This window comes from Falco rusticolus, chromosome 5 (assembly GCF_015220075.1).
Source record: "Falco rusticolus isolate bFalRus1 chromosome 5, bFalRus1.pri, whole genome shotgun sequence".
Classification (NCBI taxonomy): domain Eukaryota; kingdom Metazoa; phylum Chordata; class Aves; order Falconiformes; family Falconidae; genus Falco; species Falco rusticolus.
The window spans coordinates 20357328-20371204 of record NC_051191.1 but is presented as its reverse complement, the minus strand read 5'-3'; the positions used below and the strand labels follow the sequence as shown (position 1 = coordinate 20371204).

Below are 13877 nucleotides of genomic sequence, written 5' to 3'. Positions count from 1 at the left end.
ACTGGGTGGGCTGGGCAGGCTTTGGCAGATGGCATTTCCCCTCCCCAGTGTCCCCAGGGGACACCAAGCTGGGAGGGGTGCAAGGCATGGCGAGCCCTGGCAGCCCCCACAAATAGGGTCCCCTCCGCACCCCCACTCTTTGGCTGGCATCGGTGTGATGCAATCCTGCATGGTTCTTGCAACTCCTGCCGTCCCGGCGTCACTGGCCGCTGTGTGCCAGGGCCTGTGCAGCTCTGTGCCACAGGCACCAGCCCGGTCCCCACCTCCCCACCCCGGGCACCACGGCGGGGTCCCACCAGAGCCCACTGCCAGACTGGCACCGCACTGGCTGGAGCGTTCCCAGCACCACCACTGCTCCTCCAGCATCTGTGCCACGCCAGTGACAAGCACTGTCAGTCACACCATGAGGGGTGGTGGGTGGGGGCACCCTCCCCAAAGGCAAACTGGGATGAACCCTGCTTTGTAATGGGGGTTTCTGTGTTTTCTTCCCCTTCCCCACGGTTTCCCCGTTGGCTTTGCTTTCCGGCGTCACCAGTTTGCCGCTTCTCGCCCACAGTGCCAGCCTGGTGGGGAGATTCTGTGTGCCATGCTGGGATGAGCCACTGGGAACGGGTCCCCCATGCTGGGATAGCACTGTGCTGCTGTGCAGACCCCACTCCAGGACACGGCCATGGTCCCACAGCACAAGGGTATTCCTGGGGACACCAGGTCCCATGGTGCTGATGCAGTGGGTGCCCAGTGGCAGAGCTACAGGCACCCTTGTGCTGTCTGCACCAGTGTTGCTCTGCCACTGGCCTCTTTCCAGGCCTTGTGTTAGTTTTACCACAATGCTCCCAGTCCTGGGGCTCCACCACTGCCGTGTCGAGAGCTGCCTCCCCAATTCATAGACCCAGGCAGGGATCTGGCACCAGGGTGACTTTCCCCACATCCCCTTGTCCCCACACGCCTGTGTCCCCATGCACAGGGACAGGTGCTGCCATGGACAAACCCCCTGACTCTGATGGCAGTGCCAGCCCTGTCAGGGCTGTGGGACTGGTGGGCACCCACTGGTGCTGGAGCCACGGCCAGATCCCAGCCCCAGCTCAGAGGCAGCAAGGTCAGCCCTGCAGCAGCTGAGGAGGAGACACAGGTCAGGCAAGACCCAGTGCAGATGGGGCTCTGAGTGCTGCCCTGTGGAACAGTGACATGGGCTGGGGGATGCACCGAGGCATCCATCTGACCATTGGCAAGGCAGCATCTTGGTAGCTCGGTGACAGCCTTGGGGACGGGCAGCAAGAAGCTCCCTGCTGAGGACAATGGCAGGGACGTGGAACCAGAACAGTGCCGGAGGGTGGGAATGGGGAAATTGAGATGAGCTGCCCTGGAAGTGCCTGAAGGTGAGATGCGCGTGGGGTGCATGTTGCCCTGTGTCAGGGTGGAAGGGATGCGGGGCCACTGGTGGCAATTGGCACTGGCAGGGATCAGCACCAGCAATGACTGGTGCCAGCGGAGTGGGCCATGGTCTTGCCCACCTGCAGGGCTGTGGTGGCAGTGGCAGCAGCTGCTGCAGGGAGCCCTGCGGCACAGGGCATGGGTGTGGGGATGGGCACGGGGACATGTGCAGAGGGGACCCCAGGCACATGCAGACCCCAGCCGCAGCTGCATCCAGGACCCTCCTGGTGTCAGGCCGTGAGCTGCTTGCAGTGCAGCTGTAATTCGGGTGCCCCAGGGCTCTGCGGACAGACCTGGCTCCCTGCCAGTGGTGCCCCTGGGAACGGCCACAGCCAGCCTGCCCTGGCAGCCCAATGCCCCGAGGTGATGCCATGGGGTCACATCCTGTGGTGGGGCACATCTGGCTGGGCACTCACTGTGGGAGTGCTGTGGTGTGAGTGATGCTGGACCTGTGGTCTCCCCGCCATGCTGTGAGTCCCCAGCCCTGCTGCACCCGTGGGTGCCATGTGGCTGGGGGCTCCCCATGGCCCCACAGCCCTGCCCAGAGCGAGTGACACAGGGCCAGGGCCTGCGCTGTGGTCCTCATCCCATCCCTGTGACAGAGGACAGGGGATCACCAGGCTGCAGCCCTGCCCAGGGGTCTAGGTCCCAGAGCTGCTCCCCATGGCAAAGCTCAGAGCAGGTGCTGCAGCAGGGAGGGCCCTGGCCACAGTCCCCAGCCATCTGCTGTCTGGTGCAGCCTCAGCTGCAGGCTGCGCCCACATCCCCCATCCCACATGTGGTGGGACCCCCCAGTGCCCAGGCCAGCGTCCCACCACTCCCTGCCCTGCACCCCGTGGCTCACTCTCACCAACAGTGCTCTGTGCCCCTCTCCCTGATTTCCTCAGGGCTGGTTTCTGCTGCGGGAACACTGGGGACACTGGGCATCCTGCGGACCCTGAGGACCCTGGGGATGCTGGGGATACTGGGAACGCTGAGGATGCTGGGGACCCTGGGGACCCTCCCCACGTTTGCAGGGCCAGAGGACATGTTCCTCCCCTCTCCTATTTCTGGCTGTTTCATGGAGCCACGGCACAGAGCCTAGTACTGTCAGAGCAGCTTTGTCACAATTTTCCTGGCCAGAGCACAGATCCAGAGCCCGTGGCTGTTGCGAGCAGCATTTCCCAGTACACCCTGGCAGTTCAAACCTGGATGGGCTGGGGAGGCTCTGCCCTGCACCCCCTTATCCACCACCAGTACCCGAAAACTTTATCTGGGATTAAAACGCCTTGGGCCGGGCAATGGCAGGACATCCCTGTGCCCGGTTGCTGCTGTTCCCAGCCCTGAACTGAGAGCAATCAGGTCTGGGGAGCTGCCAGTGCAGAGGAGCCTGGCATGTCCCAGTCTGTGCCAAGTCAGGCAGGGAGAGCTCTGGAAATGCCAGAGGGAGGACATGGTAGACCCTGGGTGCCCCAGGGACCAGGTATACTCCCAGGGGGCTCAGCACCTCCCCAGCAGTCTTGTGGGGGGTGGTCCTGGATGGGGCAGAGGTCCTGGCCATGCACGCACCGCTGCGGGGCTCTGACCAGCTGCTGCTTGGCCCCGCAGCCCCCAGCTAGGGTGCTCGGAGGGTGCATTTTGGGCAGCAGAGCCCTCACCCTGGGCACCTCTCCCTGAGCCGGGCAATGTGCCATGCTGTGAGCAGGCAGGTTTTGGCAAGGTGTTTGCCGCTTGTTCCCTCCCTGGCTGAGCCTGCTGGCAGGTTTCCACATAGCTCCTTGGGAGAACTCCCCAAATTCACAGCTCAGAGGGGAATTCCTCAGCGAGCCCTCCCCATACACCCCCACCATGCCCACAGGGCTCCCCTCTGCTGCCCTACATGTGGGGGTCAGTCACAGAGCAGGGGGCTCTGCCATGGTGGGGGATGCTCAGACATGATGAAGGATTGCTGTGACGAGGGGTGAAGCCATGACACAGAGTGAAGCGCAGCACCCATGTGAGGACCGGGAGAAGCCCTGGGTGCCCAGGCACAAGCGTGGGTGACTCAGCACAGCCGGGACAGGGTGCTGCCCATTCCCGCACCCATCGCTCCCAGCCTGGCAGCTGCAGCAAAGGTGTTTACACCTTCATGCTCACTGGTGTCACATGTGGAACAGTGCTGCCAGCCCAGGCAGGGGCTCTGTGGCTCTGGCCCCCCATCCCAGGCAGCCCCCATCACCCACACTCTGCTGACCCCCAGGCGATGCTGCCACCCTGGAGACTCATGGGTGCCTAGGGGACATGGCAAGGGTCCCAGCAGGGCTTGGGGATGGTGTACCGGCCCCTTGGCGTGCAGACCCTGCCTGGGGACCATGGGGCAGGGGAGTGCAGGGACCTTGCTCTGCCTCCCTCCCATCCCTCCAGGGGTGCAGCAGGGGCCTGGGGGCCATGCTGGGGTGCATCCCACCCCACTCCTGTCCCATACACCTGCCCCCAAAAAAGCACTTTTTGGCAAGCAGGAGAGCAGAGCGGGACTGCTGCCACTGCCCGCAGCCCCTGTCCTTCCCTGGGGACTCAGCTGGGAGGCAATTAAGCTAATTGAAACTTAGCAATTGATTCCCATGGCTGGAAGCCAGGCTCGGTGGAGTGGAGAGGGCAAGTGCTGCCCATCCACAGTGGAGAGCCGGGGTGGGCAGGCAAGGTCAGTTCCCAGTGTGGGTCCAGCTGTGGCATGACCAGGCAATAGCAGGTCCCAGTACAAGTCTGGCTGTGGCATAGTCGGTGATGGCAGCTCCTGGTGAGGGTCTGGCAGTGGCATGGCTAGATGATGACAGCTCACGGTGAGGGCCTGGCTGTGGCATGGTCAGGCAATGGCAGCTCCTGGTGAGGGTCTGGCTGCAGCACGTCCCAGGGTGCGGGTAAGCCCTTACACCAGGTTACCCGATGCAGCAGCAGCGGTGAGCTCCACCGGGATGGCTGTGAGCTGGTGGCTGGATCCTGCACAGCTGGGTTATGAAACAGGACCCAGTGTCCTTCCCAGTGCCCCAGGAGCAGTGATACCCGGAGGAGGAAAGGGAGACGGGTTCTGCCCTTGCTGCAGAAGCCCCAGGGCTCAGCCATGCCTCTGCCATATCCCTGGGGCAGCACAGACCTCTGGAGCAGGGGCTTGTGGAGAGACCAGCTCCTGTTCCTACTACTGCTCCATCCAGGAGTGCTGGAGCTGCAGACCTGAGATGTGCCAAGGGTCCCAGCCGAGCCCTGGCTTCCCACTCACCCCCTGGCCCATGCTCCCCACCCCACATGGGAAGGGGCAACCAGCTAGCGAGGGCTGCCCCCTCCCCAGCAGCCTGTATTAGGCAAAACGGTAACTAGCCAGAGCCCCCTCCTCCTGTCCAGGTTCATGGTGGTGACCTGTGTCTGTCTCCCTGGGGTGGCAGCGGCTGGGGGAACCTGCACTTTGGAGGTGCCAGGAGTGACCCCCAGCCAGGACCCCCAGCAAGGCACAGCACAGTACTGCCCAGGGTTTGCTTTGGGGTGCTGGTGCTGTGCCAGACCCGTGCTGGGCAGCTCTCATCCCTGGAGCCCGCAGGCTGACATCCCACCAGGGCAGGGCCCATGGGGATGCTGCAGCGGTGGCGGGCTGTAGGCAGGGGTCTGGTGTGTCAGATGGCCCCCGGCAGCGTGTGCCGTGCCTGGTGCTGACCCCCACCACATGCCGCCTCCCCCCCCCCCCCCCCCCCCCCGGAGCTCTGCTGCCTTGTTTTTGTGCTGGGTTTCTTTCTCTCCGGGATAATCCAGCAACAAACAAGCGGAAGAGCCCGGCATGCCACAGAAATTCCCCCTGGGGAGACATGCCGAGAGCTGGGGGCCGCGGCACTGGGGAAGGCTGTGCCACTTCATCCTGGGATGATGGACCCACAGCCCTCCTCAGGGGGGGTCTGTCCCCACCGCCCCATCATCAGGTGCTGCCACAAATCCCCCTGCACAGGGACCCGCTGTTTGAAGCCTTTGTGTCCTGATAATGTGGAAGAATCCCAGCGATTCGGAGCACGCAGAGGCCCCCTGGCCCCGCGGCCTGGGGAGGCTGTGGCAGGAGGAGCGGGCAGGGGAGAGGGCGTGGGGACCCCCACCCTGGGGCCGGATCCCCGGCTCGGGCACCCTGGGATACTGGGGGCTCCTTGCCCCATCCCCATCTCAGCAGTGCTGGCACTGGAAACACCCAGTGCCAGTCCTGGAGCTAGAGGCAGGGGGTCCCGGTGAGGGGGGCTGGCAGGGACCCCCTCCCCTGCTGAGCTCTGGCTGACCAGCTCCAGCAGCAGCACCCTGGGAGCACCCCGAGCCCCAGCACCTGCCACCCCTGTGCCCCCCGTGCCCTGACAGCAGCGGCTCCCCACCGCCCCGGGTTTCGGTGAGCTTCGTCCCCCACGGGGGAATGCCGGGACTGGTCTGACCTCTGCGGATTACATTCCTTAATTGTTTTAAAAGGCCTCATGTGATGTTTAAAAACATTAACCTAAATTAGCCCTGGGAGAAGGTGCGTGCAGACACATGTCCCCGGAGAGTGGCTCCAGCTCTGCTCACCGGCTGTGCCAGATGCCGGCTGCAGTGCCCGGGGGTGCTGGGGTGCTGCCCCCTGGCAGGATGGGGCTCCCAGGCAGTGTGGGCAGCCATGGGGCGCAGGAGGGCTAGCCGAACTGGGGGCACTGGGCTGCACTGGGCTTCCCCCTGCAGCCCGGGGAAGGGAGGCAGGATGTGGCCCTGGCCCTCCAGCATGGGTTTGCCCTCTGAGTGTGGGGACCAGTGAGCGGAGCCACAGCAGGCAGGAGGCAGGCAGTGGGGCTTGGCAGGGCTGAGCATGTCGCGACGTGGCACAGCGTGGCTCCCGGGGCCTGGCAGGGCCCAGCACCGCCGGGCCTGGCCCCAGCTGTCACAGCTGGCCTCGGAGCACAGGGGCTGGGTGTGGGTACCCTGACCCCCCACATCAGCCCTGGCTAGATTCCTTGGACGGGTCCCCCAGCTCCATCCCGGCCCCAAACAATTTCCCTCCAGTGGGTCTCCCAGCCCAGCCCTCCCCGGACTGCTCCCCCAGCCTCATCCCACCCCAGCGCGCCCCCCCACAGGACCACTCCCCCAGCTCCATGCCATCCTAGCGCCCCTCGGACTGCTGCCCCAGCCCCAGCCCCAGCCCAGCCCCCCCGGACTGCTCCCCGAGCTCCATCCCAGCTTCAACCCGTTTACGGCCGGGTGGGTCCCCCATCCCATCACGGCCCCCCAGGCCGCTCCCCCGGCCCCATCCCATCCCATCACGGCCCCCCTCCGGGCGGGGGCCGGGGGAGCGGCGGGGCCGGGTGCCGGTGCGGAGCCGGGGGGGCCGGTGCGGGGCTGCCCCGGCCCGTGGCTCCTCCCGCGCCGCCCGACTCCTCCTCGCCCGCCGCGCCGCGCCGAGCCCGGCGATATTTAACCTGGGCCGGGGCGGGGAGCGGCAGCGCCGAGCGAGGCACGGACGGACCGAGCCCCGGCCCCGAAGCCAGCCCCAGTCCCGGCCCAGGTACGGCCCGGCCCCCCCGGGACCTCACACCGGCGCCCGGGCTGCGGGACGGGCATGGGGCAGCTGGAGCCGAGCCCCAAGCCCAGCCCCGGCCCTTCTCTTCTCCCCGCAGCCGTGTCCCGGCCCGGTCCCGCCATGAGAGCCCCGGCGCCGGTTGCGCTGGGTTGCATCAGCCTGGTGCTGTGTCTGCTGGAGCTGCCCGCCTGCCTGCCCCTGCCCGACGGCCGCTCGCCCAAGCGCAGGTGAGCCGCGACCCCAGCCCTGCCCCCTGCCCAGCCCTGCCCCCTGCCTGTGCCGGCTCTGTGCCCCCTGCCCGCACCCCTGCCCGTGCCAGCTCTGTGCCCCATGCCGGTTCCGTGCCCCCCTGCCCAGGGCAGCTCTGTGCCCCACTGCCTGCCCCCTTGCACTCTCCAATGAGCCTCAAGCCCCCCCGGTCCCAGCCCCTGCCCCGGTGAGGGCTCCGTGCCCCCTTGCAGAGGGCCCAGCCCCCCCCCATCCCACGGGCAGCCCCCCATCCCCGGGCAGCCCCCCATCCCTCAGTCCCAGCAGCCTCTCTCCCTGCCTCGCCTGGGGTTCGGGCAGGGCCTGGCCTGGCACCGCCTCTGTGTGTCTGTCCCACTGTCCCCGCAGTGTGAGGGGACATGCAGCCCCTCACTGGAGCCCCTTGTGCTGGTGGCAGGTTGTGGGCAGGTTCCCGGGGACGGCAATGCCCTGGAGAGGGGGGGGGGGCTGCATGGAGCAGCTGGGCTGGGGGTCCCCTTGGGCACAGTCTCCTGCCTTGACCCCAGCCCTGTCTTCTCTGCATGTCCCGTGCCTGTCCCAGCAGGGACCTGGGGTGACAAGGCGGTAGGAGCATGGCAAAGGGTCCCCAGCCCTGTGCTGCACCTCGTCCTGGTGGGAATGGGGGAATGGTGCTGGGAGCAGGCAGGATGTGGCCAGGGCTGTAGGGATGCAGTGTGCTGGAGTCGCTGAGGCTGGTCAGTGGGTTTGGGGGGGGACAGAGGTCAGCATGGTAACCGTGCCTGTGCACCGGGTGGGCAGGGTGTGTGGGCATGCAAGGGTTGGGTGAGGTTTCCATGCACAATGTGATGGAGAGTGCGCGTGTGCCAAGGTGTGTGTGCCTGCACTTGTGTGCAAGGTGAGGGGCAGCTGGGGGCTGCAGGGTGCCGGAGTCCCCCGCTGAAGGGGGCACCTCGGGTCGGGACTGAACCTCTGGCGTGCACACGCTGCATGCACCGCATGTGTGTGCATGCAGCGTGTGCGTGCACAGGCTCTGCGGGTGTGCATGTTGCTGCTTGAGGAGCGGGTTTGGGCTTTGCCCAGTGCCGTGGGAAGCCTGCGTCTGGCTCCGGAGGGATCTGCGAGCAGCTCCTGGCTGCCTGAGGCACCAGGCAGGCATCAGCCAGCTCCCAGGGGTCTGGGGGGGCGGGTAACGACCCTGCCCGGGCTATGTGTGGGGCCACATCCTGCTGCAGGGATGGACAGGGGATGGGGTGGGGCAGGCACCCCGACCCTGGGCACAGGCTGGGCAGCTCTTGCCATGTCTATGGGATGGGTGTGGGCTAAGACATGGGGGTCCCTGGCATGGGGGTCCCCGTGGGGGGAGCTCTGTGCCACTGTGGGGGTGTTCTCAGGCTGGACCCTGCTATGCAGGGGCTGGTGGCCCAGGGTGGGGATGCCTGCAGCTGGGGAGCGTGGGTGCCAGCTCTGCGCCAGTGCAAAGGCCGTGGGAATGGGGTGGGCGGCAGCGGGGGGATGCTGGAGGGGCCAGGGGCTGTGCAGGAACCGCTTGTGGGAGCCAGGGCGGAACTGTTGGGAGGCGCTGGTGCAGCCAGTGGCAGCCCTGGGGTTGGTGGGTGCTCCCCAGTGTGTCCAGTGAGGCTCGCAAAGCCCGGGATCAGGCATGGCAGCCGGAGTGGCGGTGATCCCACGCACAGCCGGATAGGGCCGGAGCTCAGCTGGGGCAATTGCACGCCATGACAGGGCCAGCCGGGGTGAAGCCAGGGCAGAAGCCAAGCGTGGGGAGGGAGGGGAACTCCGCTGCTGGCAGCCATCCCACAGGATGCCAGCACGGGGGCTTTTCAGCCTGGGAGTCTGGCAGTGCGTTTTGGCTTGGGGACACTTGCCGGCTGTGGGACAAGAGCTGGCCGGGAAGGACCTGTGTGCCACAGCCTGGGCAGTGCCAGGATGGAAGGCTGAGGCTGCTGGTGTTTCCGGGCACTGGCCACCTCCTGTAAACACATCCCGGGACGGGAAGGGGCTGCAGGCGCTCGCCGGCCCCCCCCCGGTGCTTCCCGTCTCTGCAGCGCTGGAGGAATTTGGCCTCTGTCCCTGCTCCAGCGGCTCGTGGCCAAGTGGCGTCCGGCCTCGACCCGGCTGTGCCGTGCCGGGATGAGCCCTCCAGCACCCCGGCTCCCCGCAGCCCTGGGCAGTGGGGGGCTGTGGGGCGGGGGGGGCGGTGTGGGGCGTGTCTGGGCCTGTGTGTGTGCCGGGGCACCTGCGCCAGGGTCATGCCATGGATGTGCCCACACGCTGGGCTGGGGGCATGTGTGTGCACACTGGAGTGTGGGTGTACCTGCATGCGTGTAGGGGTTATATAGCGTGTGTGTGCTGGGAGATGTGTTTGCCTGCATGTATGTAGGGGTTATGGAGTGTGCATGCATGCGTGTGCCAGGACATGTGTGACAACATGTGTACAGGGGTCACTGCGTGCCTGCCTGCATGCACACTGGGCTGTGGGTGTTCTCTGTGTGTGTACAGGGGTTACAGAGGGAGGGAGCGTGCACGTGTGCACATGCTGGGACATGTGTGTGCCAATGTGTGTACAGGTAGCGAAAGGGGGGGGGTGTGTGCACTCAGGGATGTGTGTATGCAGGGTGGTGTGGGAGCTTGGGCCACAGGGCACAGCAGTGGGTGCCAGTGCAGGGTGTTACCATGTGTGGGCAGGGCCAGTGTGGGCAGCAGATGGGCTCCGGCCAGCGCTGCCCCAGCCACACGCCACCCCTACAGCCACCTGGGTGCTGCGATTCCTCCAGGGCAGTGATCTGGGGGGCAGAGCCCCAGGGCCACCATGGTGGGTGCCAGGCATGGGGCCACTGGCTCCTCTGCAGGGGGAGGCCGGCCCGGAGCCAGGGATCCCCGTTTGCACACCTTGGGGGGGGTCCTTGCAGGGGGCAGCAGGGCTGGCACACCCGGGGACCCCGGCAGTGCCTGTGTTTGTGGGTTGGCAGCTGGCTTGGTGTGGGGCTGGCAGGGGTGTGTGGCAGGGCTGCCAGCCATGGTGGGCAGTGCCATAGTGGGCCGTGGGGTCCCCTCTGCCCAGTGGGATGGGGTACATACAGGGGGTGTCCCAGCCCTGCTGGTATGGGTCAGAAGGGGCTGGCTCGGGGCTGCAGCCCTGGCGGTGGCAGGCAACTCCTACCAGCCCTGCTGCTGTGGCATGATGCCGACGCCAGACCATGGAGTACGTGTACAGCTGCAGGTAGCAGCTCCCCTTCCCTGGCCGCTGCCGCCTCCTCATCCTCCTCCTGGCTCAGCAGGCCTGGGGCCCAGGGCAGAGCTGGGCAGAGTGGCTGGGAAGGGTGGCTGAGGCGCCCACAGCTGGGCTGGGGGGGCTGCCTCCCCCCAGCACACCATGGCATCCCTGACATGGCCCCACCAACCCCTCTTATGCCCTCTGACACGATGCCTGCCCCTGTCCAGGATGCCACAGCTCAGCCCACTGAGCGTCGCCCCCTCTGCTGACACTGCTGCCATTCTCTTGCAGGGAGCCCCCAGACCGGAGACCCTCCCCAGCCTCACTCCTTGGGGACCACCCAGGACCGCAGCCCCCGGCCCTGCCGCAGCCTGCTGGTGGCCCTCGGCAGAGACCACTCATCCCACGGCATGGCCCCAAGCTCATGCCACGCCATGGACCCCGGCTCTCCCCCCGACACGGTGCCCGCCTGGCCCCCCGGCACAGACTGCTTATCCCACGGCAGCACCCAAAGCTCATCCCCCGGCACGGAGCCTGCCTGTCCCCCCGGCATGGCCATCGTCCTGTCCTGCGGCACAGCCCACGGCACGGCCCCCAGCACCCACGGGGCCGCCGGCACGCCTCGGGGCGGCTGCAGCACGCACAGCTGCTGCGGGTGGGCTGTGTGCTGGGCACCTGCCAGGTGCAGAACCTGAGCCACCGCCTCTGGCAGCTGATGGGCCAGTCGGGCCGCCAAGACTCGTCCCCCATGAACCCCAACAGCCCCCACAGCTATGGGTGAGGAGGGGGGGCATCACCACACCGGATCGCCTTGCCCTGTGTCCCCAGCTCTGCCCCGCGGGACCCCCCACTAAAGCGCTTCCAGAGTCAGATGTGGTTGGGCTCCCTCTGCACCTTTCGGGGGTGACTGGTGCTCCCCAGGCAGAGCCCGGCTCTGGCCACAGCTCCACCATGGACACGGAGCCCATGGGAGCATCCCTGTGGAGGGGCTCCCACCCTATCGCCAGCTGGAACCCCATGGAGAGCAGAGAGGACTGTGAGCCGGTGGCCCATGGTGGCCCATCTGGCCAGGTCTGGTGACAGTGGGTCCAAGGGGCAGCCAGGGATCCTGCTGACCGCAGCAGCGCCAGCACCTTGTGCAAGAGCACGGGGCCAAGCCCCTGGCCATGCTCCAGCCTGACTCAGCAGCTCAGCACCCATGGGTGGGGCAAGCTGTACCGCGGCACCCCACAGCACCCCCTCGTTCCCACCTGAGACCCGTCCTGTGCCTGCCCAGGGTGGCACAGCTGTGTGGGTGGGGGTCTTGCTCCAGCCCAGCTTCCCCGAGCCAGGGTAGGGGCGTGGGGCAGTCCCCAGCACCATTCCCCCTCATGGGTCCCTGACTGGGCTCAGCAACTCGGGGGGTCCCTTCCCAGGCCAGAGGCTGGGGAGGTCCCATCCTCCTCAGAGAGGATGCTGTCCCCTTCCCCTGGCACCCTGTCCTCTTCCCCCGAGACACTGCCCACAGCCTTGTGATGAGATGGGGACTGAGTGCTGGGGGATGGTGAGCTGGGCACATTGGGGGCAGAGGAAAAGCCAGGGTCCCCCTCCTGCCCTGTCCCTGCCTCTGTCCCCTCCAGTCCCCTGGTGCAGGCTCACATGTGGTGTGGGCAGACTGGCAACAGCCCCTGGCCCCGCTGGTGACAAGCTGTGCCCCTGCAGTCTTAGGGACTAGCCTGGGGTGGTGGCCCACAGGCACAAGGGGACGCAGGTATCCCTGTCACCTCATACCTTGATGTGTCACCCTGGTGGAGCTGTTGCCCCCCTGTTCCCCCCCATCCTGGGCTGCACCTTGGCTCTGGCGCAGGGATGGTCAGCTGAGGGGGCACGGCATGGATCCAGCCCTCCATGAGGAGGGCAGGAAGCCTGAACCCCCCAGTCCCCTTGTGCCCCTCCTGAGCACCCTCATCCCTCCTTCATCAGCCCCTCTGGAGCACCCCTGTCCCCAGGAGCCCTCCAGAACACCCCCAGCCTCAGAAAGACCCCACCGCAGGAGCACCCCTGTTCCCCCAGGGACAGCCCCCCCCCCCCCCCCCCCCGAACACCCCACCCCAGAAGCACCCAGCCCACAGCAGCACTGGGTAAGCATGAGGGGGAGCACCCAGGGGCGCTGCTCCTGGACCCTCTCCCCTTCCCCAGGGTCCCAGCCCTTGCTCCAGCCAGCTGACAGGGCAGGAGGGGACTGGGACAGGGAGTCTTGTGGCCATTGTGGTGGGTTCCTGGGTCGGGGCTCCCCTCTCAGGTGCAGGAAGGGGCCACTCCCAGCACTCCAGTGCTCCTGGAGCAGCCCCCTGCCCGCAGCCCCCATGTCTGGTGCTGCCCATTTGGCAAAGGGCTAGGGGACCTGGCACTGTGCCACGGGGACAGGAGGCAGCAGCACAGTGCCATGCTTCCAAGGGGTGCATGGGGACCTGAGGCCTTTACCCCCCCTTCCCTTGGGTGCCCCCCAGGCTGCAGAGGGGCTGTGCTAAGCCTCTTGGGTGCCCGGGCCTGATCCTGCCCTGCAGCAGCACCAGAGCACAGAGCACTCACCTGCTCTTTTCAACCAAAAACCTGTTTTTGTGCAGAATAAAGTGTGTGAGGAGGGGTCGTGGCTGGTGCTGGCCGGGCAATGTGCCCAAAGGAATCGGGCATGGAATGGGTGGCTGGGCAAGTGGCTGCCTTGGGCAGGGCATGGGCACCTGAGTTCCATGGCCACTGGCCACAGAACATAACTGGCACTGGCCACTTCTTGCAGCAAGCGCAGAGATAGCCATGCAGCGGGGACAGTTGCAAGCGCAGGGACAGCCGTGCAGTGGGGACAGCCGTGCAGCGTCCATCCCAGTGGCAGCAGCAATGCCCACCTGGCACCCACAGCCATGCGGGGCCGGTGGGTCTGAGCAGGACCAGGGCAGGAGGAGGATGATGAGGGGGAGGAGGAAGCTAAAGGGGAGATGTGTCAGGGGCTCCCCAGGGAGGGTGCAGGGACCATGCTGGGGGGCTGCACCCCCAGTACCAGCACCCACTGGGCATGGCAGGGCTGCCCAGGGCCCCTGCCCACAGGCACTGTGCCTGCTGCTGCCTCTGCCCTGGCACACAGGACCTGCAGGGGGACAAGTGGCCCAGCCACAGCACAGCAAGACGCTGCTTCAGTGCACATGGGCATGCATCACCCCTGCACATGTGTGTGCACCAGCCACACGTGGCCCCTGGGAAGGGACGTGCCAGCTGTGATGCCCCTGCCCCCCCCGGGCAGCTCACTTCGGGGGTCTTGCTCTGCATGGCCTCAACATCGGCAGGCGCTAAGTGTCATGTTCTGCAGGGCAGCCAGCGTCTATCCTGCTGAACGCGGATCCTGCGGGAGCACTCACGGCCCTGGGGCCATCAGTGGCCAGGTGGTGACCCCCAGGGTGCTTCCTGCAGCCTCCCAGCCCCTCCACACCACCT

The 13877-nt window shown here is 66.6% G+C and overlaps 1 protein-coding gene across 2 annotated transcripts; it reads left to right on the top strand.

The window, feature by feature from the left end:
- The first annotated feature begins 6869 nt into the window (after positions 1 to 6869).
- ADM2 (adrenomedullin 2) lies at positions 6870 to 13037 on the top strand. 2 transcript variants are annotated; one of them, XM_037389229.1, is made up of 3 exons: positions 6870 to 6937; positions 7050 to 7179; positions 10704 to 13037. In XM_037389229.1, exons 2-3 carry the CDS (start codon positions 7073 to 7075, stop codon positions 11191 to 11193), a joined length of 597 nt encoding a protein of 198 aa, XP_037245126.1. In that variant the 5' UTR covers positions 6870 to 6937; positions 7050 to 7072; the 3' UTR covers positions 11194 to 13037. The 2 variants fall into 2 exon arrangements, with proteins under 2 accessions (XP_037245126.1, XP_037245125.1); XM_037389228.1 differs by having other exon boundaries at positions 6882 to 7179.
- Positions 13038 to 13877: the final 840 nt, after the last annotated feature.